The 23,192-nt window shown below is 41.6% G+C and overlaps 3 protein-coding genes across 4 annotated transcripts; 2 read left to right on the plus strand and 1 right to left on the minus strand.

Annotated features, from left to right (window-relative positions):
- The first annotated feature begins 1,752 nt into the window (after positions 1-1,752).
- Positions 1,753-11,750, plus strand: LOC308385477 (uncharacterized protein). Its single transcript, XM_080864413.1, has 8 exons — positions 1,753-1,901; positions 4,169-4,275; positions 4,408-4,547; positions 4,747-4,904; positions 6,133-6,291; positions 9,146-9,575; positions 10,753-10,851; positions 11,381-11,750. Exons 1-8 carry the CDS (start codon positions 1,881-1,883, stop codon positions 11,509-11,511), a joined length of 1,245 nt encoding a protein of 414 aa, XP_080720539.1. The 5' UTR covers positions 1,753-1,880; the 3' UTR covers positions 11,512-11,750.
- Positions 11,751-12,437: 687 nt separating this feature from the next.
- Positions 12,438-15,558, plus strand: LOC308385476 (uncharacterized protein). Its single transcript, XM_080864412.1, has 9 exons — positions 12,438-12,664; positions 12,752-12,994; positions 13,124-13,222; positions 13,343-13,536; positions 13,631-13,805; positions 13,914-14,070; positions 14,158-14,311; positions 14,996-15,107; positions 15,197-15,558. Exons 1-9 carry the CDS (start codon positions 12,658-12,660, stop codon positions 15,370-15,372), a joined length of 1,317 nt encoding a protein of 438 aa, XP_080720538.1. The 5' UTR covers positions 12,438-12,657; the 3' UTR covers positions 15,373-15,558.
- Positions 15,559-17,002: 1,444 nt separating this feature from the next.
- Positions 17,003-23,167, minus strand: LOC308385475 (ATP-binding cassette sub-family F member 2). 2 transcript variants are annotated; one of them, XM_080864410.1, is made up of 15 exons: positions 23,028-23,167; positions 22,080-22,230; positions 21,762-21,974; positions 21,025-21,207; positions 20,739-20,910; positions 19,725-19,820; positions 19,541-19,643; positions 19,251-19,346; positions 18,988-19,107; positions 18,486-18,575; positions 18,293-18,403; positions 18,151-18,213; positions 17,905-18,033; positions 17,622-17,825; positions 17,003-17,543 (listed from the first exon to the last, which is right to left on the minus strand). In XM_080864410.1, exons 2-15 carry the CDS (start codon positions 22,216-22,218, stop codon positions 17,424-17,426), a joined length of 1,839 nt encoding a protein of 612 aa, XP_080720536.1. In that variant the 5' UTR covers positions 22,219-22,230; positions 23,028-23,167; the 3' UTR covers positions 17,003-17,423. The 2 variants fall into 2 exon arrangements, with proteins under 2 accessions (XP_080720536.1, XP_080720537.1); XM_080864411.1 differs by having other exon boundaries at positions 22,979-23,081.
- Between the last annotated feature and the right edge of the window lie 25 nt (positions 23,168-23,192).

A 23,192-nucleotide genomic window follows, 5' to 3' on the forward strand; every position in this document is an offset into this window, starting at 1 on the left:
GGTTGTGGACTTCGGGAGGTCCAGAGAAGGTCCACTGCCAGTTCAGATAGAGGGGGAGGAGGTGGAGGTGGTCAACAAGTACAAGTACCTCGGGCTGTGGGTGGACAATAAACTGGACTGGTCATGCAACACAGAGCACCTGTATAAAAAAGCCCAAAGCCGACTGTACTTCCTCAGGAGGCTGAGGTCTTTTAACATCTGCAGGAAGCTCCTGAGGATGTTTTACCAGTCGGTGGTTGCTGGAGTACTTTTCTATGCTGTGGTGTGCTGGGGGAGCAGCACAGCAAAGAGGGACTCATCCAGGCTGGAGAAACTGATCAGGAGGGCTAGCTCTGTGGTCGGCATGAAGCTGGACACTCTGGTGACAGTGGCAGAGAAAAGGACATTAAAGAAACTGATGGACATTATGAACAATGCTGGGCATCCTCTGCACACGGCCATAAACAACCAGAAGAGTCTGTTCAGTGACAGGTTGCTTCTCCCCAAGACAAGAACTAACAGACTTAAAAACTCCTTTGTCCCACACGCCATCAGACTGTTTAACTCCTCTCTGGAGGGGAGAGGGAGGGGAAACAGGAGGACAAAGGAGGGAACAACTAAGCTGTAGTGCCTCTGCACCTCACTGTACAATACCTTGTGCAATACTTTTTGTAAATAGTCAACAGTGCAATAGACTCAATACTTGAAATGTGCAATTCACTTGTATTTTTATTTTTTATTCCTATTTATTCTATTTATCCCCTTTGTATATTTTATTTATATTTGTCTCTGTATTTATATATGTGTGTGTGTGTGTGTGTGTGTGTGTGTGTGTGTGTGTGTGTGTGTGTGTGTGTGTGTGTGTGTGTATATATATATATATAACAGTTCTGTAACTGTAACTTCGGTCGTTGCTGTGCTTTTTTTGGAAGTCGAATTTCCCAGAGGAACCCACCCGAGGGATTAATAAAGTTCTATCTTATCTTATCTTATCTTACTTCCATCAGGAAGGAGGTTCTGCAGCATCCGGTCCCGTACCAGCAGACTGAGAGACAGCTTCTTCCACCAGGCCATCAGACTGCTGAACACTTCATAGACACCTCACCTTCACTACTGGAACTTCAGCATTATGCACTCCACACTGTATATAAATGCCACTGTCTTGCACATGTCCAACTACCAACCTCTGTATATTCTATATATTTTATTTTATTGTTTACTCTATTTAATTTGTAAAATATGTATACACACACACACACACACACACACACACACACACACACACACACACACACACACACACACACACACACACACACACGTAGAAAAACATATTTAGTATACACATCCAGTAATGCATACACTCTTATATTGTACATATATTTATTACTCTCAGATTTAGCCATTCTTATAATTTGTTTGTTTTATGTAATTGTATTTTTGCACAACTCTGTTGCTTGTGAAGCTCGCACACAAGAATTTCACTCGCATGTACTGTACCAGTGTACCTGCACATGTGACGTGACAATAAAAGTGATTTGATTTGATTTTAGATAATAAGTCATAAAGTAAGTGTGACCTATCTGTCATGCTGTTATTATTGCCAAACTACCTAAATGTTCACAGACCAGAGAAGCTGCACACATGTGGCAATAGTTGATGAGGGTTATTGATAAGGCTGATTGGGTTCAGTCTCTGTAGTTCATTGATCAGTTTATTGTGGACACGCAGGGGAAAACCCTCCACTATCCTATGTGCTGATAGGCTCTTGCTGTGAGTGGGGGAGGTCATTGCAGCTAGCATACACAGAGGCTCTCCAAACACACCCGAGGAAGTCAATAAAGTTGCAAATGAGCATCACTTTCACTTTGATTTCTGCACGGGAACCTTGAAACAACGCCATGAGTTCCTCTAACCCTGCGGTAAGCTCCAAATTATCTACTAGCTTCCGACACATCACCCTGTGTAGCACCAAAATATCAGCCTGCTAGCCCGTTCAGCTAACGGTTAGCTCATGCTAACGCTGTTGTTGACAGACCTCCAAATACCAACATACTTAGCATTAGCTCTGGGCTAAGCTTGCTAGCTACTGTTTTAAGTTTAAATTTGCAGTTTCGATTGTGAGTCGATGTCTTTCACTCGGACATGGAATAAAATTTCCTACTGTAAACTTTGCGAACTAATGTTTAACTCAGAATTGGAGGGTTTTAAGGGGAAACGGATAATAAATAATTATGGAAATTACCCTTGTGAGTTGCAGCCCACACTGCAACACAGACAATGGTACTGATGTATAATGTCTGTACGTGTTAGGTTTACCGACAACAATTTAATAACACTATAACACCCACTTCTAGGGCCCTTATTTGGGACATATGGTAAAGTTTTTACGGTTTTATTATGCTATCAAAGACGAATGAGAAGAGTAGCTCTATTTTAGTATTGAAACAGTTTATAAGGGCTGCATTAGGCAATAAAATATGATCACTTCTTAGCATTATGGGAATGCCAATATAACAGGTAATTACTAGTTCGCATAGCTGATGTTGTTATGGAGTAAATGGTTAATATTTCATCTGCAAATTTACTGTAATTGTTTTTTTTCCTCAAACATTTTGTGTCCAAAGCACACGAAAGGGCAAACCTTAAGGCACGCATGCATTCGTATACGCAGGAAGTTCTCTTGATGTCTTCTGCAGTGTCATCAGTTCTTCTTTTTAGTTGCACTGGACTTTACCTCCTTGCTGTCAATCAGACTTTTTATTCTACAGTGATACAATAAATTTAACGCTCATTCAAGGGTTTTTGGGCCGACATGCATTAATGCACACGATTTGGGAACTACCAGTGATCTGCAAACACTAAAGCCGCCTTTGGTTAACTTAATCAGTATTATTAAACCACTGAAGAAGAAAAATACTGGCTATTGTGCCTTTATTTATGTTCGTCTTTTTTCAGTTCCGTTTTATTTATATAGCACCAGTACACAGCAACAGATGCTTTATAGTGTAGGGATATTAGAAAGACACCCAGCAATCAGATGACCATCTCTGAGTAAGCACTTGGCAATAGTGGTAAGGAAAATCCCTATTTAATAGGAAAAAAACAGTTGAAACTAGGCTCAGGGAGGGGCAGCCTTCTGCCATTACCAGTTGGGGGTGAGGGGAATAAGAAACAGGACAAAACTATATGAGAGAGTAGAGTTTAATAATTACTAATGATTAAATGCAGTAGTGGTGTGTAAAAATACAGGGAGATGAGTGAAGAAGAAATGCACAGTGCACCATGGGAATCCCCAAGCAGCTAGAGCCTATTACAGCATAACTAAGGGATGATTCAAGGTCACCTGATACAGCCCACACACTAACCTTTATCAAAAAGGGAAGTCGTAAGCCTAATCTTAAAAGTAGAGAGGGTGTCTGTCTCCTGAATCAAAACTAGGAGCTGGCTCCACAGAAGAGGGGCCTGAAAACTGAAGGCTCGGCCTCCCATTTGACTTTTAGAAACTCTAGGAACCACAAGTAAACCAGCAGTCTGAGAATGAACTTCTCTGTTAGGACAGTGAGGTACTATTAGCTCTTTAAGATAAGATAAGATAAGAAGAGAAGGATTTTCAGTTCACGTCTAGGTTTAACAGCTAATATGGAAGAAATGCGTTCCCTCTTTCTAGTCCCTGTTAGTACTCTCGCGTCAGCATTTTGGATCAACTGAAGGCTTTTCAGGGAGCTTTTAGAGCTAACTTCTAATAATGAATTACAAAAGTTGAACCTAGAAGTAATTAATGCATCAACTAGCTTTATTGTTCTCTCAGTTTATGCCAAATAGAACATAAGAGCGTAATTTGTAGCTCCTCTGAACACTTACCCTGCCCAAACCTGATGTGACCCAGCTAAACGCCATGTTTTTTTCCATACCTGATATCAGCTGGTTCAATATATGGCTATATTTGTGTATGGTTAATCATACATCACAAATTGCTAATAGCATGCACATTATATACCAATAAAACACTAATAAAATGAGAGAGACCATATTAAATCACTTTTTACACATTCTTTCACACATGACGACATTATGAGTCAGATAAACAGTATCTTAGTAGCCATTGTTTGAGCAGTGACCGATAAGGAGGGAAAACAGCCAAAAAAAAAAGCTGCTTTGTCAGCATTTGTTTGATCCTTTCTTGCAGACTATCGGGGAGTTATTCCTCGTCCTTAGCGAGATGGGATTCACAGAAGAGCAGATACAAGCGGCTATGCAGGCGGGGCATTTTTCTGTGGCTGAGGCAGCTGATTGGTGAGTAATCAGCCCTCTGTTTTGTTTTTTGTTTTTTTTTAATCTGTGGAGCTAGCTAGCTATGATCTTTCTGTATAATAGACCACTTCTTTCAGCCACTTACTTCTGTGTCTCGCTCTTGCATGTTGAAAGGCTTGTACAGGGTCAATACCTGCGACACACGTTGGTCCCGCAGCCTTCACAGCCAGCTGGGACAGCTTTTTCTGCATTCAACCCACCCAAAGAGGCAGCACACGCTTCAGAGTCTCGCACATCTCCCACTGACAGCAGAGGTAATACCCCACTCCAAGCTATATAAAAACTGTTTCTTACTGTTGTTACTGCTCTTAATCCATCGGTTGGACTTCGAGTAAAGTTTTCTTTTATTATAATATCCTAAAATTGATGATTGTAATCATTCATTTAAGTATAACTTAAGGAATTGGATAGTGTAGTGTGCATCATGAGATTTTCTTTTTCTGTCTTTAACAGCGGGTCCTTCATTGGTGCTAAGGTCACCGCAATCATGCTCCCAGGACCCACCACCGCCAGTCGAGTCGCGGATCAAATCAGACAAAAGTGACTTTGAGGAGAAAGAGAGACAACGCGTCGCTCAGGAAGTCAGAGCAGAGAGAAGGCAGAAGAAACAGGTGAGCATTGCTGAAAAGACTTCTGGTGCTTAATCTATCTGACTGGCAGTTGTCTTATTATCACACAAGGAAGAAAGTCAAGTGTTCGGCAGATTTATAAGGCTCTCGATAATAATGGCTTAAGCTTTAGCTCAGTCCCTGTAGCTCTCATTTCACTTTTATGCTCACTGCTTACCCTATCGCATGGCGGCGTGTGACAAATTTGACGTCACATGTGCTGGGGTGTGCCTCCATGCTGGTGTCGCTTTGGCCAGTTGTGCATATCTTAATTTGTATAACCTGTCACATTGTAGCTCTGCCAACATAGAATGTGATGCTTATTTGCATCGAGTGTACGATTAAACAAACATCGGTAATTGATCATCTGCACCTTTTATTGTCCACCTCTGCCTCCTTTTTTTCGTCTTGTCTACGTTTAGATATTTTTCCTGCTGTTTTCCTCTTTTCTGTTGTTTTCTGTTTTTTACTTGAGCCATATTTCTTGTTGGCATTTGCCACCTTACTAACCTACTGCAGCACGTCTGTTTTTTCCCATCACTCCTGAGGAAACACTTTGGAAAGGTGCTTTTCTCAAACACTGTTGTTTCAGTTTTTTCAGCTGGAAATTCCCCTGCTTTTGCTTTAGATGTGCCGCCTCTGTTTTTTGAAGATCACTACTTCCTCCTTTACATCTTGAAGTTAATGTGTTTCCAGATAAAGACAAAAGGGAGTGTGGAGGTATGTGAATAAGCAGATAGTAATACAAGCCTGTGGATTAAGAATGAGTCTCATTCACTGACGTTACACGTGGTGGTAAGAACAAAACTGGCCTGTGGGCACATTTCACAGAATGGTAAATTTGCCAGTGCACTTATTTTTTTGGAGCTTTTCACATATTAGTGAATGAGGCCAATTGCATCTCACTTTACATGCGGTCCAGAAACTTTGTTTGGGTGCTGCTGGTGCTGGCTGAACACTACACGGGGAAGTATGCTGCTCTATGAGCTAGAATAGGAGCGTCCATACATTTTTCTCTGGGTGCACATTTAAAAAAAACAGATGTGTACTACAGTGTGGTTGAACTGAAGCATGATGGTCACTGTGGGGAGTAAAAGAGGTGTCACGTGCTCAAGCTGAGTTTGTTGTTGTTGTTTTTTATACATGAATAATACATTTGAAAATTAATATTTGAGTATAGACCTCCTGTTTTATTGTTCTTAGAACATTTTGTGTTCTTCTGCATTCGCAGGAGCGTGAGTTGGTGCTGAAGCGGATCGCTGAGGATCGGAGGAGCCTGCAGGATAAGAAACAGACCAATGCTGCTGCAGACGCGTCTCCTCCCAGCAGTGAAGGGCAGAAGCTTGGAGGAAAGATTCAGACAAATGTGGACAACAACTGCATTCTCATGGTGGGCCTGTGAAGAACCTTAATCATGATAGATTCAGAATTTTAGTTTTCAGTTTAGTCTCAGTCATTTTGCAGAGTGTATTATATTCTTTTATTTTACTTTTTATTGTTTGAAAATGTTTAATTGAAGTATACTACTTATTAGTTTCAGTGTCAGTTCAAAGATGGTGTTACAATACAAACAAACCACTTGTGAAGACAGTTATTCTTTGCACAAAGGCCTTTGTTGGTGATGACAGCTTCAAGACACAAACTAGTTGGATGCATCGCTGAGGTTTGATTTTGGCCCGTTCTTCCAAATGAACAGTTGTCAAATCCTGAAGGTTCTGTGGGCCTCTTCTATGAACTCTGACCTTAAGTTCTTTTCATATATTTTCAACTGGATTTAGGTCAGGTGATTGGCTGGGTCATTCTAGCAGCTTTATTTTCTTTCTCTCAAACCAACTGAGAGTTTCCTTGGCTGTGTTCAGGATCTTTGACTTGCTGTCCACTCTCGTTTCATTTTCGTAGATGGCAGCAGAGTTTTATCAAGAATGTCTCAGTACATTTTTCCATTCATATGTCCTCCAATTATATGAAGCCCCCCCAGTACCATATACTGAAAAAAAGCCCCACACCATGATGAACCCACCTCCAAACTTCACTGTTGGTATGGTGTTTTTGTGGTGATATGCAGTGCCTTTGACCTCCAAACATGGTGTGCACTAGGGCTGCTCAATTAATCGAATTTTAATCACGATTACGATCTGGGCTTTCAACGATCATTAAAAATGACTGAGCCGATTATTAGCCCCTCCCTCATTTATCCGCGACACCTTAAAGGCCGTCTGTGAAAATATTGTCGGGCATAAACCGGTCCGTGGCGCAAAAAAGGGTGGAGACCGCTGATTAAGAGGACCCGAGGGAAGCTCGGAAAGCTAAGCAGAAGTTATTTGGAGAGGAGAGTGACTGCCGTTGGTTGAAAAGAGTTTAAAAAAAAAAAAAACTTCAGTGGTGTTGCACACCATTTTATATTATTATTTTAAAGTCATTGTTAACCCTTTAAAGCCGGTCAGAGCAGCACGCTCCGTTTTGCGTAACTATTTTTAAATCCCTGTAGAACCTGAACAGTGTAAGCTAGCGCAATAATTTGTTTTGCATATGAAACCGGAGGAGTTGTACTTACATCTGATGCCATCAGCTTGTCCTCGGTCACGGTTTCGTTCCACATATAGCTTTGCAAAAATTGCATAAAAAGCGCTTGCAGGAACAAAAACATAATATTCCAGAAACATGCTTTGCCGTTCCTATCAGCTGTTCGTAACACTTCCCACAGTAAAATGATGCACGTGCTGTTTTCTTTGCAAATTTGCATCATAGGATTGTTTTTTGTTTTTCCTGCAGTATATAAAAATTGGTGTATCTCCAAAATAAAACTATGAAGACACTCAAAATAAATTTCCTGTGGTGGGAAACTATTTTTTTGCAACTTTATTGTATTTAAAGTTTTGAGGGATAAACCTCTTAAATTTCTCCAAGTAGAAATATATGTAAACAAAACAAAAGCGATTTTCAATTTTTTTTGTAGTTTATTGCACTTTTTTGCAATTTATGTAATTACTATGGACTTAATGCATACATATTATTAAAATATGGGCTATAACAGTTGTATTGATGTATAGCAACTTGAAATGCTCCCACAAATGGCACTACAGCATGTAAAAAAATAATATAAGCTCTGGTGGACTTGGTTCTATGGTAGGTCTTAAAGGGTTAAATAAATATCGTCAAATAATCGTGATCTCAATTTCAGTGAAAATAATCGTGATTATCATTTTTGCCATAATCGAGCAGCCCTAGTGTGCACTAGGGCATCCTGTTTAATAGGCTTGTCTAAATGTTGTTCAGCAACATGTTTTTTCTTCAGCAATGGAGTCTTGCTTGTTGAGTGTGCATACAGGCCATGGTGGTTGAGCGCATTACTTTTCTTCGAAACAACTGTACCTGTCTCTTCTACCACTTTCTGTGGCTCACCACAAGTGGTCCTTGGCTCATACGCGACACTTCTGATAACTCTTTTCAGTTGTCTGTCTGAAATCTTGCATGGAGCACATGGTCAAGGGTGGTTTATGGTGAAATGATGTACATTCTACTTCCAGATTATGGCCCCAACAGTGCTCACTGGAACCTTCAGTAGTTTAGAAATTCTGCTGCAACTAATGCCTTCAGTATGGTTTGCTAAGTTGTTGAGAGAGCTCATTTACCCATCATGAGATGTTCTTTTTTAGGCCATCAGTTGGAACTGAACCAGCTGATATTAATTTGCACTGAGTGTCAGGATTGCTTTCTAAATACTGACGGATTTCAGGTGGCGTCATGACTTTAATGATTTTTGCACGTCCCTTTCGTCATGTGTTTTTTCCCTGTGTCATTTCTCTATTACGCATAACTTAGTTTATGGACATCTATGGTTTAATTTCTTTGCATGTGTGGATTGGATGGGTTGTAACCGATATCTGGTGAGAACTTCATGGCAATAGTGCCTTTTTAAATACATTTACCTAGAAAACTGGTGATGTGTTCAGTACTTATTTTACCTGCTGTATGAGTTAATACTAATATATTAATGTGTTGAAAGCGTGACATTATATTGGCAAAAACTAAAAATATTTCCTCTTTTTATTATATATATATATATATATATATATATATATATATATATATATATATATATATATATATATATATATATATATATATAAAATTAATTTTTATTTTCATTTTGATTCCGTTTTTAAGGACACAGTATCGTTTCTAGTTTTAGAAATGAAGTTGACTGTAATAACCTTGTCATGTATATTTGTGTTTTGCTGCAGATTCGACTGCCGTCTGGTGAGTCCATGCGTGAGCGCTTCCCAGCTGATGCCCCTCTGCGCAGCGTTGTGGAGCACATCACCGGACGTCACCCCTCCCTACCCTCCTTTTCTCTCCTTCAGGGTTTCCCACGGAAGCGCTTTGGGGAGGCTGAGCTTGCCTGCTCCCTCCGCTCTCTCGGCCTTACGCCTAACGCTGCACTGTGTATTCAGACCACTCCTCCAGAGACGCCTCAGGAAACAAGTCCAGCAGGCCACAGTGCTGAGCCGCCTCCTTGTGTTGCGCCTCCTCAGCCTCCTCCTGGCCAGGACATGGTGGGAGATCAGGTCCCTGTTATACCTCCTCCACTACCTAACCAGCTGTGGGAAGAGGCAGTGAATTATGCAGGGATTCCTGGAGTTCCTCCTTTACGGCGTGGATCCCATGACTGGGGTAAGTATGATTTACTTTATTTAAACCTAATATAAAAAGCAATAAAAATAAACGTACTAAATGGAATAAAACAAGTAGAGATTTGCTTTTTTCCAAACTTTTTTTATTGAACGGTTTACTAAATGTTGGGACTCTTCATGATGATGTTAGAATCCTACAGGACTACAGTCACAATCATTACTTGCAGTAACATTTACGCTTTACTTGGCAAATCATGTTTCAAAGGTTAGTTTGTCAGATAAATAACAGAGCAGTGAGTCTCTCATCCAGCTACACGATCGGTGGAGTCTTTGTTCGCCTCTGCAACCTCGGTGTGTGGTTAGAACGACCCTAAAGTTTGTAGTGGACGTTCAGAGAGGAGTGACGTAATTGTTCTGCTCTTAGTCAGTGGAGTCCATCTGTGGAAGCAGCTGGCTGGGACCGTCGAAATGGTCGAACGAGGGGATTGTCCACCATACATTTATCTTGTCCCATGGACAGCTTTAATTATTACACATAATTGACAAATATACTTTGACAGCCGTTTCCCACCACATGTATAGTGTTCCGAAGGTACATGCTCATATTGAACATTTAAAATAATGAAGTCAGTAAATGTACAAGTATGAGGTAAAAGTTCATTTATTTATTTTCTTGGATCAGGTCTGAGTCAGCTAGAGGCCATTATCTGTGCTCTAAGCCAATCCACCTGCTCCCTTTGACTTGTATTACAACTACTCTGTTTGACAGATTTTTCTACCTCTATTGTGCTGTATGATGTCTGAGAGAGGGCATATACTTAGTATTACTTCATATGCACAGCTTTGACTGTGAACACGGAAGTCCCACCCACCTGCTGTTGGCTGGGAGGGGCAGACAATCAGTTGGTTTAAAGGAGCTAAAACTGCTTAAGAGTGGGTGAACTGAGGGGGCTGCACGAGGCCCAGGATAGGTCGTCGTGCAAGTAGAGTCCAAAAATAAAAGTAAGGAGTATGAAAAAGAGTATAATAGGTCACGTTTAATACACTTGGGTGGCCTGATCAGATGACACATTGTATATCAGCCAATGGGATTCTTTACACCTGTAACATCGCACCTCTTCATGGTTGTTTGGGCTCAGTTATTTGATCAGCTGAATGTGTTAAATGTTACTTAAATGGCTATGGAGTCATTGGATGACATTCTGGGGGTTCGACAGGTCAAGGCCAGAGATTGGTTCCTGGTGATGCTGAAGATCCTCCCATAGATGTTGATATGGACCAAGAAGGAGAGGAAGAACCGCTTCACATGCCGAACGGTACTGCTCCAGAGTGTGGATACTTCATCCCTCCTTTGATCTACATTTTTCTTGCTTCCCTCCTCTCCCTGTTCCTCTATTACTGTTTCCATATGTTTCCATTATTCATCCGCTGTGAACAGAAACAGCTGACCCTGGCCTCTTCCTTTGAGCTTGATTTTTTTTTTACTATTACACTATATAGTGGCCTAGTGTACAGATTGGCCTGCTAATGTGTGTCACGCTGTAAGAGAGATTAGTATTAGAAAATATGTAGGTTAATTCCCCTTTCTGCCAAACGTACAGCACACAAGTCAGAACTGCTGAGTTTACTAAGAACCTACAGGTGGGGTCAGCCAATCAGTGTGTGGTTGTGGTATTGTATTCTGAATGTGAACCAGACACAGAGAAGAGCTAGTTCAAGGAGAATCAGAGATGTTAATCAGAGGTGTGTGGTATAAAGTTTTTTTCTCAGCATCTGTAGCTTCAGCTCAGTGGCATTAGAGTATTTTTGGATGGATTACAGTTTTCGTTTGTGTAACTTTCACAGGAATGCCCAGGCTGCCTTTCTTTCCAGAGAACAGGATGCGAGGAGGATTTGAGCCCTGGCAGCGCTGGCCAGGGCAAGGAAATCGACTCAGGCAAGTGTTTAAAAAGAATGGCACTAGAATGGTATTATAGGACCAAGGACTACGATCATACTGCTTTGTAATACAAAATAGTGTTAGGGGCCACATTAAGAGAAAAATTTTTTTTTTTAAATTTTGCTTTTTGAAAGAAATGCTGTGTTGAGAATCTTTTTAAGCTAGAAAGACATTATCTTTCTTTTAGGACCCAAAATCCAGTGTGAATAATACAGTTACAAACTCACTATTACTTGGTGGACAGAGTGAGATGACCTTACTCTTGAAATTTACACTCCATTCTCAAATGACTGTTTCAAAATATTGTTTTTGTTAATGTGGCCCTAACACACATTACACACATTAATCATGCAATCTGAAGTGTTTTGCAAGTAGATGCATTTAATTAGTTTGAAAGTGCATGCACACTTCAGCACTCCAACTTCTGTTGCATCCAGAATGATCCGTTTTATAATAACACCCTGTTAACAAAAGAAAAAAAAAGATGAATATTATTTTGGAGCTCCAGCTCAATCTGTGTCTGGGTATAGTCTGAAAGAAACTCTTTACTGTTGTGGAGATAGGGAAAGATGCTTTAAAGCTTCTACCAACATTTTAAAAAGATAAAGTTTGTATGAGCTGCACAGCAGGAAGAAAAGAGCCAGAGAGAAAAGTGGATACAGAAAATAATATGTGAGAATCAGCAAGAAAAATGGATGCTTATGTCTCATTGTGCAGCAATGGTCAGTAATAAGCTAACCATCCAAATATTAGTTTTGGTTTTTAAAAACAATTTAAGTTAAGCTAAATCAATTTGACTGTATGCATCTTATACAAAAGTAAATGTGGATATTTCAGCTCATCAGAGCCTTTCCACTTATTGTTTATTGTATTGCACAGAAATACAGCAGGGGGTGCTCTGGAGATCTGCTTTATCTGTACATTAAAATACAACACGTGGACACAACTTGTGTTTGTGTGTCTCAGAGAGGGCCCAGAAGAGGAAGCGGCAGACCCTGAGAATGCAGGAGGGCCGCTGGCGCCCGCAGCTGCAGGTCAGGCTGCTGTTGAGCGTCTTCAACGAGCCGCACAGCAAGAAGACCGCCACGCCAACCAAGGACAGCCATCACCCCCTAAAAGACCCTTCAGAGCACCCAGCGTGCCCTCACTATGTGCCTTGGCTATCCGCGCAACGGTCCACCTCATGACTGGTAAGAGTCACAAAACTTCACAGAACTGTGCCTCACAGCTTTGTTTGCTCGCTGCTGTTTGCTCACTCTTGACTCTGTGTCTCACAGCTCCCAGCATGCAGTACAGCAGCAGTCTAGCAGGTCTGACCCCAGAGCTAGCAGAGCTTCTGCTCAACCACATGTCTCATGAGAGGCTGCTACATCCACGCACCCTGGAGCTGTTCTTCGGCTGCCCGATCCAGAAGTTTGTCTTAAACAGCTACCCGTACTCCACCAATGAGCTCCTACGGCAGTTGCGGGCCTTCACTGCCCTGAAGCACCTGAGTTTAGTCAACTCATCTCTCATCACTGGTAAAACATTTTATATCTGGTAGTTTTTAGGCTTTTTATCAATTTAGTTGTCAAATTTCTGCAAAGTCTGCTCTTCAGTTTGTCCCTGTCTTTGTATTTATTTATTTATTTATTTATTTTTATTCCCAGACTCTGGCCTCTGTATCCTGTCCACCCTGGTCAAACTCCAGTACCTCAATCTGGCCTCCTGTAGTAAGCTGACTGACTCCTGCCTGCAGCATATCACAGGTTGGACACACACAAACATCACTGTTGACAACATTTACAAAACTGGATCTCAGAATAAGCTGTTCTTATTTAAGTAGTTTTATTCAACATACATATTTCCCTTCTGCTGATGCCTTTAAGGTTTGAAGAACTTGTGTTTCCTGTCCCTGGACCAGACCAAAGTGACAGATGCTGGGATGGTACTGTACCTCCAGTCAGTGCCGTCCTGCCTCTCTCAGCTAAGCCTGAACCAGACAGCAGTGACTGAAACCACACTAGCTGTGCTCCCCACCTCTGTGCCACAGCTGCGACTTCTCAGCATCAAACAGACTAAAGTACTTTATCTCTGTTAGCAAGGTCTATTCAGCTGGTGACACTGCTCTGATCTTCAGTGATATTTACTCGACTTGCTGTGCGTTTTTCTTTCAGGTTAAGGATTTGACGGCTCTAGCAGCGATGTCCAGCCTGCAGACGCTCAACTTGGATGGGACAGGTGTGACTGAGGCATCTCTGGAGCACCTTGCTACCCACCCTGCCCTGACTTCCCTCACTTTGGTGGGAATCCCTGTAGCAGATGGCAGTCATGCCCTTCAGATCATCTCAGGTTTGTAGAGCATAAAGCAAAAGAATTAAAAGAATGAGGGTAGGCATGGAGTGAGCTTGCAGTATGAAAGTCTGTGGTGAATCTGTGAGGTGTCTACTTTACTTCTAGGTCTGAAGTTGACTCGCATCACCCTCCCTGGACGCCACTCTGTGACAGACAGCGGGCTGTCATTCCTCTCCGGACTGACTCTGCTCTCAGAGCTGGACCTGACAGACTACACACAGGTTACAGACCAGGGAGTCAGCCACCTCTCCACCTTGACCAGGTCCTTTCCACACTCACTGACACCATCATATCAGGTGTTTCCTTGCGATTAAAATGCTGACAGGAGTTTTGTGTTTACTTTGTGTAGATTGAAGAAGCTGTCACTTAGCAACACTCAGGTGACAGATGCAGGGCTTCCCTCCCTGCGATGCATGCAGGAGCTGCAGGAGCTCTGTTTGGATCGGACTGCAGTCACCAGCCGAGGAGTGGCCGACCTCATAACCTGTCTGCCGCACCTTCAGGTGACTATCCCAATAAGTACTATCCAGGTGTTGCTTTATCCTTGTGCGAGTGCAAGTGTAAATAGTATCCCTGTGATAGATTGGTGACTTGTGCCTGTGACAACTAGGATAGACTGACTCTGAATTAGATAAAGAGAATGGATTTACAAAATAGACTTAATATTTTATTTAGTGTGACTTAAAATGAGTGTCTGATCTCATAAACTTACCAGGTAGGTGATTGTTGAGGTCAAGTCAGAGAGCTGTTTTGTTTCCTTTTGTAACCACAATTATGATCATCTGGTGGGCATTAAAAAAACAGGCATTTCTGAACTGGATTCACTCTTCAAACACAGAAGCTACATCTGTCTTTATACTGTCTATGATTGAATGTGACATCGATCTATGGTACATACATGTTTGATTAAATTAAACCATGTTAGTAAAGTCTGTGTGTCTGATCATCGATGTGATTCTCATTTCACCGTTTGACACCCAAGCTGTCTGACCAGATAACCTGCTTATTTTATACTAGCTGGGCTTCAATTTATTATTTTAGCATCACAGTTAAACTCTTTTGCAGAATGAAATCGATCATTGGGCATTCAGAGTAGGCCGAAATCAAAATGTAAAGACCAGTTTATGATAAAAAATATTTGATGCAGAGGTTTTAATATTTTGCTATTTTTCTATTTTTTTTTCCAGGTGTTGGGGTTAGCCAGCACTCAGGTGGGGGACAACGTGGTGAGGAAAGGTCTGATCCGCTGCAGTCAGCTTGTTAAACTTAATCTCAGCCGCACGCGGATTACAGATCACGGTAACGTCCAGCTCTAAGGTGGTCTTTGATTTTATAGTTTTGTTTGCTCAGATGAACAGACCCAGTATATGTTCTTCTCTTCCTTTCAGGTCTAAAGTTCCTGAAACAAATCCACCTGGCTCAGGTGAACCTGGACGGGACCGGGGTGAGTCTGATGGGAATTGCTAGTCTTGTCTCCTGCACCAACATCAACAGTATTCGGGCCAGTAACACTCGCATCCTTTCCCCTGACGACGTCTCAGACGAGGAGTTGGAAGCCCAGTGAGCATCACGAGTTTCGGCTGCTGCTCTGAGATGCTGCCTCCAGGATCATCTGGGCAAAGCATAATTGATGAAACACTCCTCCTACTTGCACTGTTTCAACCGCAGCTAGTGCCACTAATCTGTCAATCATGCGCGCTGAGTTGAAACCTTAAACAGGAGCGTTGTGTTCAACAGCTGTTTTTTCTAACATTTACATATACAGAATTAATCACTATTTAATACTCTGCAGCCCCAAACGCCACCTGAAAAACTTTATAGCTTTATGCGCAGCTTTACAGGTTGGAGCAACCTGTGTTTCTCCAGGGGCCTGTACTACGAAGCAGCTTCAACATACCCCCGGAGATCTTTTCCTTATCTGGCTTCACTTTGCGCCAGCAGTCAGGCTAAATGATCACAAGAAGGTGGTTGTTAACTGGAGAAGTCCACCCAGGATGTGTCTGTCTCGACATAAGCACGTTCACGTGGCTGTGAAATATGGATGGGTGTCCTGGCAGCAGAGTGACATGTTTTATGAAGATGGTAAAAATGTAATGCTAGAAGAATGTGAAGGAAAAAAAACAACCACACAGCGTCTCCAGCCAAAGCAACACTACTATATTACTGTAGTTTAGCCCCTCTTAACCCAGGATGAAAAAAATGGCTGTAAGTTATTAAACTTTTTAGTATTATAGCTCTGTCGGGTAAGGCCTGCATCATGTCACCCCAGTAAGAAGGAAGCATCTTTGTAACCCTGAAGCTTCGCATTACAGACATCAGGTTGGAGCCAAGTGGCAGAAATATACTTTATGCTGGGAATGTACAACAGCATGCGATGACTAACAGACTTTATCTAAGGTATTAAATGAGAATCTAAACAACAAATAGCCAGTTAAACCAAACACGGTTCAAATGTTTTAGAGGGACATGAAGGCAGATAAATGTCTTCCACTGATTATCTGCGTTGAAATTAACTTTCTTTAATTTTGAAGCTGTATTCAAGTCATACTGGATGTACCAGTAGAAGTAATTGAGTTTTTTTTTTAGCTTGACCGTTTGAAAGTAGTATTTGTATTGTTAGTTGTGATTAGGCAAGAGTTTAATAAAAATGAGCCACCATACAGTGTAGAATACTGGAATTAGCCTAAAAATTGGATGGCTAAATTTGATGTGAACGCAGCTTTAAGCTAAAAACAAACAAACAAAAAAAACAACCCACATTTAAAAAGGTAAAAACACTGAAGTCAAGGTTTTTATAACTCAGCCTGCATGGATGTTAGCTCTCATCACCTGAAACTAGTTATTTTAGCTGCATCCTGGTAATGCACTGACCTCCGCTTTCTTTTATAAGTAGCCCTCTTATTATCAATTATGCCAATGTTTTAGGGTTTGTTTGTTTTTTGGAAAGTTTAGCCATTTTCTGCTACATCAGTGAGCCTCATTCAGTGCAGTGTAATGGCTGTAATATAACATATCTATGCAGCCATGGGGCTCACTCAGGACCCAAAGCAACTTCTTTAATCCCTTCCAAGCTTTTTTCCCCCCTGTTTACACATATGTAAAATAGTTTATTTTCCTTAAAAGCTTTTGGTTTTTTTGGATACAAACACTGTATTCGTTACAATTAACAATAAAGTCTTCTCAAAGGAAGTTGCTGTTTTTTAATGTTCCGTTTATTCAGACAAACTTATTGCATTACATTGTTAAATAAGGCAGAACTGTAATTTTACATGGGGGGAGAAAGAAGTCATTTTTTAAATATATGACCTAAAAGCTGCTGCATACATGTTGGGATAAACAGAACGTGGAAAAATAAAACTTTCCTATGAAGACAGCACAATGGAATGCATTCCAAAATGCACCGAGATGCTTCGGGTGAATCAGCCAATCAGAGAACAGCGGAGGGGGTTTGGGTCATGTTCAGCACGGTGCAGCACTGTCAAACCGATGGAAATACAGTACAACATGTACAAGAGACCGTTTTAGTTCTGGCTTGGACGTTTCCTGCTCATCCCTTCAGGAGTTCGCAGGTCAAATCTGTGATGAGATAAAGGAGTGGCTCAGCATGAAGCTCCTCTAGATGTCATGTGCCTGCTGTTTTTCGATCTTTGATTTCAGATGCTCTTTGTATGCCAGGATGTCTCTGTTCCACTTTGTGATGGTCTGCTTCTCACAGACCCAGATCTCTTGAGCCACCTGCAGGAAGGGAGACCATTAGTACAGCGACACTTCTAATCAAGGTCTAATTGATTGCTTTAAGTGATCAGTCCATACCTGCTGAATTAGCCTGAAGTCGTGGCTGACTAGCATCATACCACCCTCGAACTCGTTGATCGCTTCTGCCAATGCATCAATAGTCTCGATATCCAGGTGATTAGTAGGCTCGTCAAGGAACAGCATATGAGGGTTCTGCCAGGCCAGCCAAGCAAAACACACTCTGCACTTCTGACCATCTGACAAATTTCTGATCGGACTGACCTGGAAGATGTTTCAAATGTTAGAATGGTAGAGAGGAGACAAAATTAATAGTAGTTCTGGGAAAGTATCCCCTTCCTACCTGCTGTTTCCCAGTTAGACCATAGCGACCGATGATCTTCCGCATCTCCTCCTTTTCTTTGATCTCAGGGAAACACTTCATCATGTACTCCAAAGGAGACAAGTCCAGCTCAAGCTGCTCAGTCAGGTGCTATAGAGAAAATTTTAAAAACCCACACGTTTATCTTTAACTGTACCAGCCACCACCAGTGTCTAACGCCATGAATCAGATGGAGCCTGTGCAGTATGTTCAAAAGATTTGTTTTACCTGGTGATATCTGCCAATCTTGACATGAGAATGTTTGCGGATCATACCATCAGTAGGTAGGAGCTACAGAGACAAGAGAATAAACCTCATCACTCTGAAATCAACTGGGAGTAGATCTAAGCTGATGATAAAGATGCCTTACCTCTCCCATAAGCAGCTTCAGAAGTGTAGATTTCCCAGCTCCATTGGGTCCCACCAGAGCCACTCGCGTGTCCAAGTCAATACCAAACTCCAGGTCTTTATATATGTACGGCTAAAGGAAACAAAAATCACTAAGTGTGCCAAATAAATCCATATTTTAAAAGGAGGGGAAAATATAAATGCATTATACTCACTGTATTCTCACTGTACTTGAAGCTCACATTCTGAACCATGATAACAGGAGGAGGAATCTTCCCACAGGGAGGAAAATAAAATGACAGAGTCTGTGGGAAACAGGAAGGGTTACTGCTAAGTTGGTAGGTTTCACCACTAACCACAGTCCCTAAAAAACACATACATTACTGATCCAGAAGTTGGAAAAACAACTGCCTGGCTGCAAGATGAGCAACAGTTTCAAAGGTTGTAGAATAGGAGGCAAAACATTCCCTCTTGTCAAATCAGCTCTCATATTAGATTCAGGAAACCCTCTTCCTGTTAAAGGGAACTTCTTCCTTCCCACTGTCACCAATTGGAGCTCCAAGAATAATCTGATTGACTGGGTTCTCTCCCCGATATTTCAGGCTCTTTACAGTTTAAACTGGCTTGTGACAACCATTGTTGTGAACTGATACTATTAAGTTAAAAAAAAGAGAAAAAAAAAAAGAGATGAAATTTAATAGGCCACAGTTACTGTACCTTGTCATTCACGACTCTTTCAGTCAAGCCTGATGCAACCATCTTCTGCAGAGTCTTCTCTTTGCTCTGTGCTTGTCGTGCCAGTTTTGCAGAGCCGTGACCAAACCTGGCTATGTAGTTCTAGAAAATTGGGATACAAAAAAGATAATTGAGTGCAAATGTTACTGTGTGGCTATAGCAACAGTAACTGCTTCATAAAAGGATGCCTAAGTCTCTGTACCAATCAGGCAGTGACACGTGGCCACATGATGTCCCTTTTTTACCTTCATGTGTGCTATCTGGTCCTGTTCCCAGTTAAAGCGCTTCATCTGGTTCTCTTCCAGTTCCTGTCTGGTCTTCACATACTGGTCATAGTTACCCTTATAATGAAAATAGATTTGCACTGTCATCCAACAGGGTGGCACACATATATTTAGTAATAGCCTGCCTCTGGTTTCCTTATTCAGCATTATGTGATTACATGTATAGCAATCTATTCATGATACTTGGAAGCCTACAAAGCATGCTCAGGGTGTTTTCTTTTCTGGCAGTCACTTCAGCTGCATGCCCTTACCGTGTAGTACTTCAGTTTCTTCTGATGCAGGTGGATGATATTGGTACACACACCGTTCAGGAAGTCTTGAGAGTGTGAGATGAGCACGAGGATTCGCTTAAACCTGACAAAAACCATCAAGTTGATCAAAAATGAGTCTTAATCCATATCCGACTTAAATGAAGGAAGCAGAGGGAAAACTTACGACTTAAGCTCCTCCTCCAACCACACGCAAGCATCCAGGTCCAAGTGGTTAGTGGGCTCATCCAGCAGCAGCATGAAGGGCTTGATGAACAAAGCCCTACAAATATGTCAAACAGCTGAATTTAAAGCAATACTGATAGTTTGTTTAGATTAACTCCTCAAATCTAAAGCTCAGAACTAGTCTTGAATGCTTGTGCTTTCACATTTTAAAATTACAAAAATCCCTGTGCTTTGTGTGCGATGGATGAAGATCTTCAGGATCAAAGATCTTTAATTGGTCTTTCTGTACTTTGAGATTTACACCAGGACATATATCCAACTCCAGCAACTGTGTCTGAGTGCACACACAAGTAATATGAAATGTGTTCTTGAAGCACCTTTATTATGAAATGAGCAAAACAATAGGATTGTTCGTTTTGGTTCAATATTATAATGAATTTGAATATCAATTTCACACTAGTTTATCTCCTCTCTACATTATAACACAATATTGTATAGGCAGGGCACAATGAAGATCGAGAGACAGGAGAGATATTTTACACAAAACAGACTGAAATGTTAGGACTTAATACCACTCTGGCTATCATGCCAATACCCTATTAGTCATCCAAATGATTCCATTGTCAAACCGGAGATGCTAGAAACATGATAGTCCCCAGTCTGTGTCACTCACACCAGATCTACTGAGACCACTGTTGCGTTTCTTGTATTAGGGCAACACGTTACACATCACAAAGGGTTCATACTGCTACCTTAATGGATACATTATCACCTCATTCCCCTCCCTGTATTGGTTATCGTGACTACACAGAGGAAATTATAACTTATGCCCACTTTAGTTTCCTGTATCTACCATACAGGAAACTAAAGTGGGAAGTCAGGACACAATGCTACAGTTTGCTTTTATCGTGTGCGTTTTTCTGTCATTTGGACAAGGGACACAGGATCAGTCGAAAGCTGGAGAGACGAGGATGACCGTAACTCAGTGGTACAGTACTATACGAGCTGTGTCTACCTGGCCAGAGCAACACGCATCCTCCACCCTCCACTGAAGTCCTTCAGTTTCTTCTGCTGCATCGCAGTGCTGAAACCCAAACCGTGGAGGATCCGAGAGGCTCGCATCTCCGCCTTGTCTGCATCCAGCTCCTCCAGACGCTCATACAGCTCCATCAGCTTCTCACACTCAGCTGTTTACAAAAAAAAAAAAAAAAAAAAAAAAAAAAAAAAAAAGGCATTTATAATATAGCTAAAGCATAATTAGAGAGATTTTTCAACTTCCTGCAGTTTATTTGAACACTCACAGTCTTCATGGGCAAGTCTTTCTGCCTCCTTCTCCAACATGATCCTCTGTTCATCCACCTCCATGACACACTGCAGAGCAGTCTTTTCGCTGGGGGCCATCTCTCGGGTCAAGTGGTAAATATCTATGTGCTCTGGAATGGGAATCTCACGATGTCCGATGGCTGACAACAGCATGGATTTTCCTGGCAGAAAACGGGAAAATAAATAAATAAATAAATAAATAATAGAGAGAAAAATGTTTTGTGGGATGTGATATAAGAACATTTGACAAATGCAAGCTACACAAGGAAGTGTAGCAGAACCAGTGTTGATAAGAGATTCCCTACTGGCCACTCCCATGGGCCTCAGGTGGGCCATAAAGCTGCCAAGATTTCTGCTTCAACTTTCTAATGCTTTTACACCCTTCCATCTGAGGTGTCAGTCACCAGCATCTTTCTCTCATTGGTACTTGCTTCAAATCCTTAAAACTCAGGAAGGTTTAATTTGGGTTCCAACCATTTCATGTTGTCATTTCCCTGTCATTGGTTGAAGCCTAATGTCAACTTTATATAATTCCTGTAATATGAACCCTTTAATATCATCAGTTATTCAGGTTTTTCCCTTTGGCCTAAAGGGCCAGATGGCCAAATGAAATACTAGGTTTTGAAACAGCTGGGGGGGGTTTTCCTTTTGGTTTCTAATGTCTGTGTGTTTAAAGTCTTAATAGAAACATACTGCTCCAGGATAAATTAGTTACCTGTGCCATTAAGACCAATGAGGCCATAGCGTCTGCCTGAGTTCAGCTCCAGGCTGGTGTCTGCAAGCAGCTCTTGACCATGGAAGGTGAGCGACAGGCTGCTTATATGGACATCAGTGCTGTTAGGGTGGGAGGCAAGAACACCCGTCACTGCCCGGGCCTCCGTTTTCCGCAGCTCAAACTCATCCAGCTCCTTTGTCAAATTTTCAACACCTATCAAATATATTTAAAGAAAACAAGAGAGCTTCAGTTAGAAAATTTACCACAGGCTGACAAATCCAGTGAGCAATCAGTGCTTTTCCTCAGTCATCTTCTCACCATTGCTCTCTGCTCCATTAAGCTGGGCCTCTTGTTGTTCACTCTCCCCATTTACTTCTTCAGTTTTCTTGGTGCGCTGGCGAGCTTTGGCAGCCTCCTTCTTCTTTGCTGCTTTCTTCTTAGCCAGGTCAGACGGCATGGTTGTGCAGTGCTACATTATAGGAAAAGAAAAACACAGAAATGATATGGATGAAGAAGAAACTAAGACCAAAATAGAATCGCAGTGTGTCAGGAGAATCGTGATCATAGGTTGTTTAACGGTTTCTCAATTTTCCAATTGGTCTTAGTCTACCAGTTAAATGTCAGAATATAAATAAGGGTAAAAATGACTAATCGCTTACATAATGAGGCGCCAGGACCAACCTCGGTACACTTGCCTGTTTACCATAATGTTAAAAATGTGCCGGTAATTGAACTCACCGTATAACACCATTTTACAGATTACATTAAAAAGTAGGCTAACTTTGAGTATAAAGGCCTAAAATGTCTAAGGACAACTAAATGACAGTAATAGCGGGGATAATGCTCACTCCCCAAACCCGCATTTTGTTTCCTTTCAGTCCCACCTGCCCGCACGTTGGGCTTTTTGCGGTATAACGCATGATAGCATAGCTGTTAGCAGCCTACACGTCACACTTTGTCATTTCACAGTTAACCAACCATAATAAATATCATGGTCTAAGGAGCCCAGAGTGTCAAACATAAAAAGTAAATCGTAATAGTTTTTATAAGCCGGCTATTTAGCGCGTTAGCCCCTTAGCTAAGCTAACAACGGTAGCCAGGCCTGAGCAGCTAAAGCTAACTTGACGCAGGGCCCCAAGTAGCTTCGAAAAACTCTCAAATCGGCTAACTAGAGCTCACCCCCACATCTGTGTTTATCTTAAAATAAAACAGCTTACATGTCATACAACCGTGGCAGCTCTCATACAGTGTTATTCCCTCTCTTACCTAAATAATGAACCACTGTTCTCCTGAACACACCGACAGTCTCGTGTCCACTTTCGCCGGGTGGATGTAGCCGCTCGCCAAGCCGCCAGACGGACCATATATGGTCAAGGAGGGCGGTGAAGATGTAAGTTCCCTCCTCTTCTCGTGGGACTGCAGTAAAAATGT

This window comes from Rhamphochromis sp. 'chilingali' (genome assembly GCF_963969265.1).
Source record: "Rhamphochromis sp. 'chilingali' genome assembly, chromosome: 18".
Classification (NCBI taxonomy): Eukaryota; Metazoa; Chordata; class Actinopteri; order Cichliformes; family Cichlidae; genus Rhamphochromis; species Rhamphochromis sp. 'chilingali'.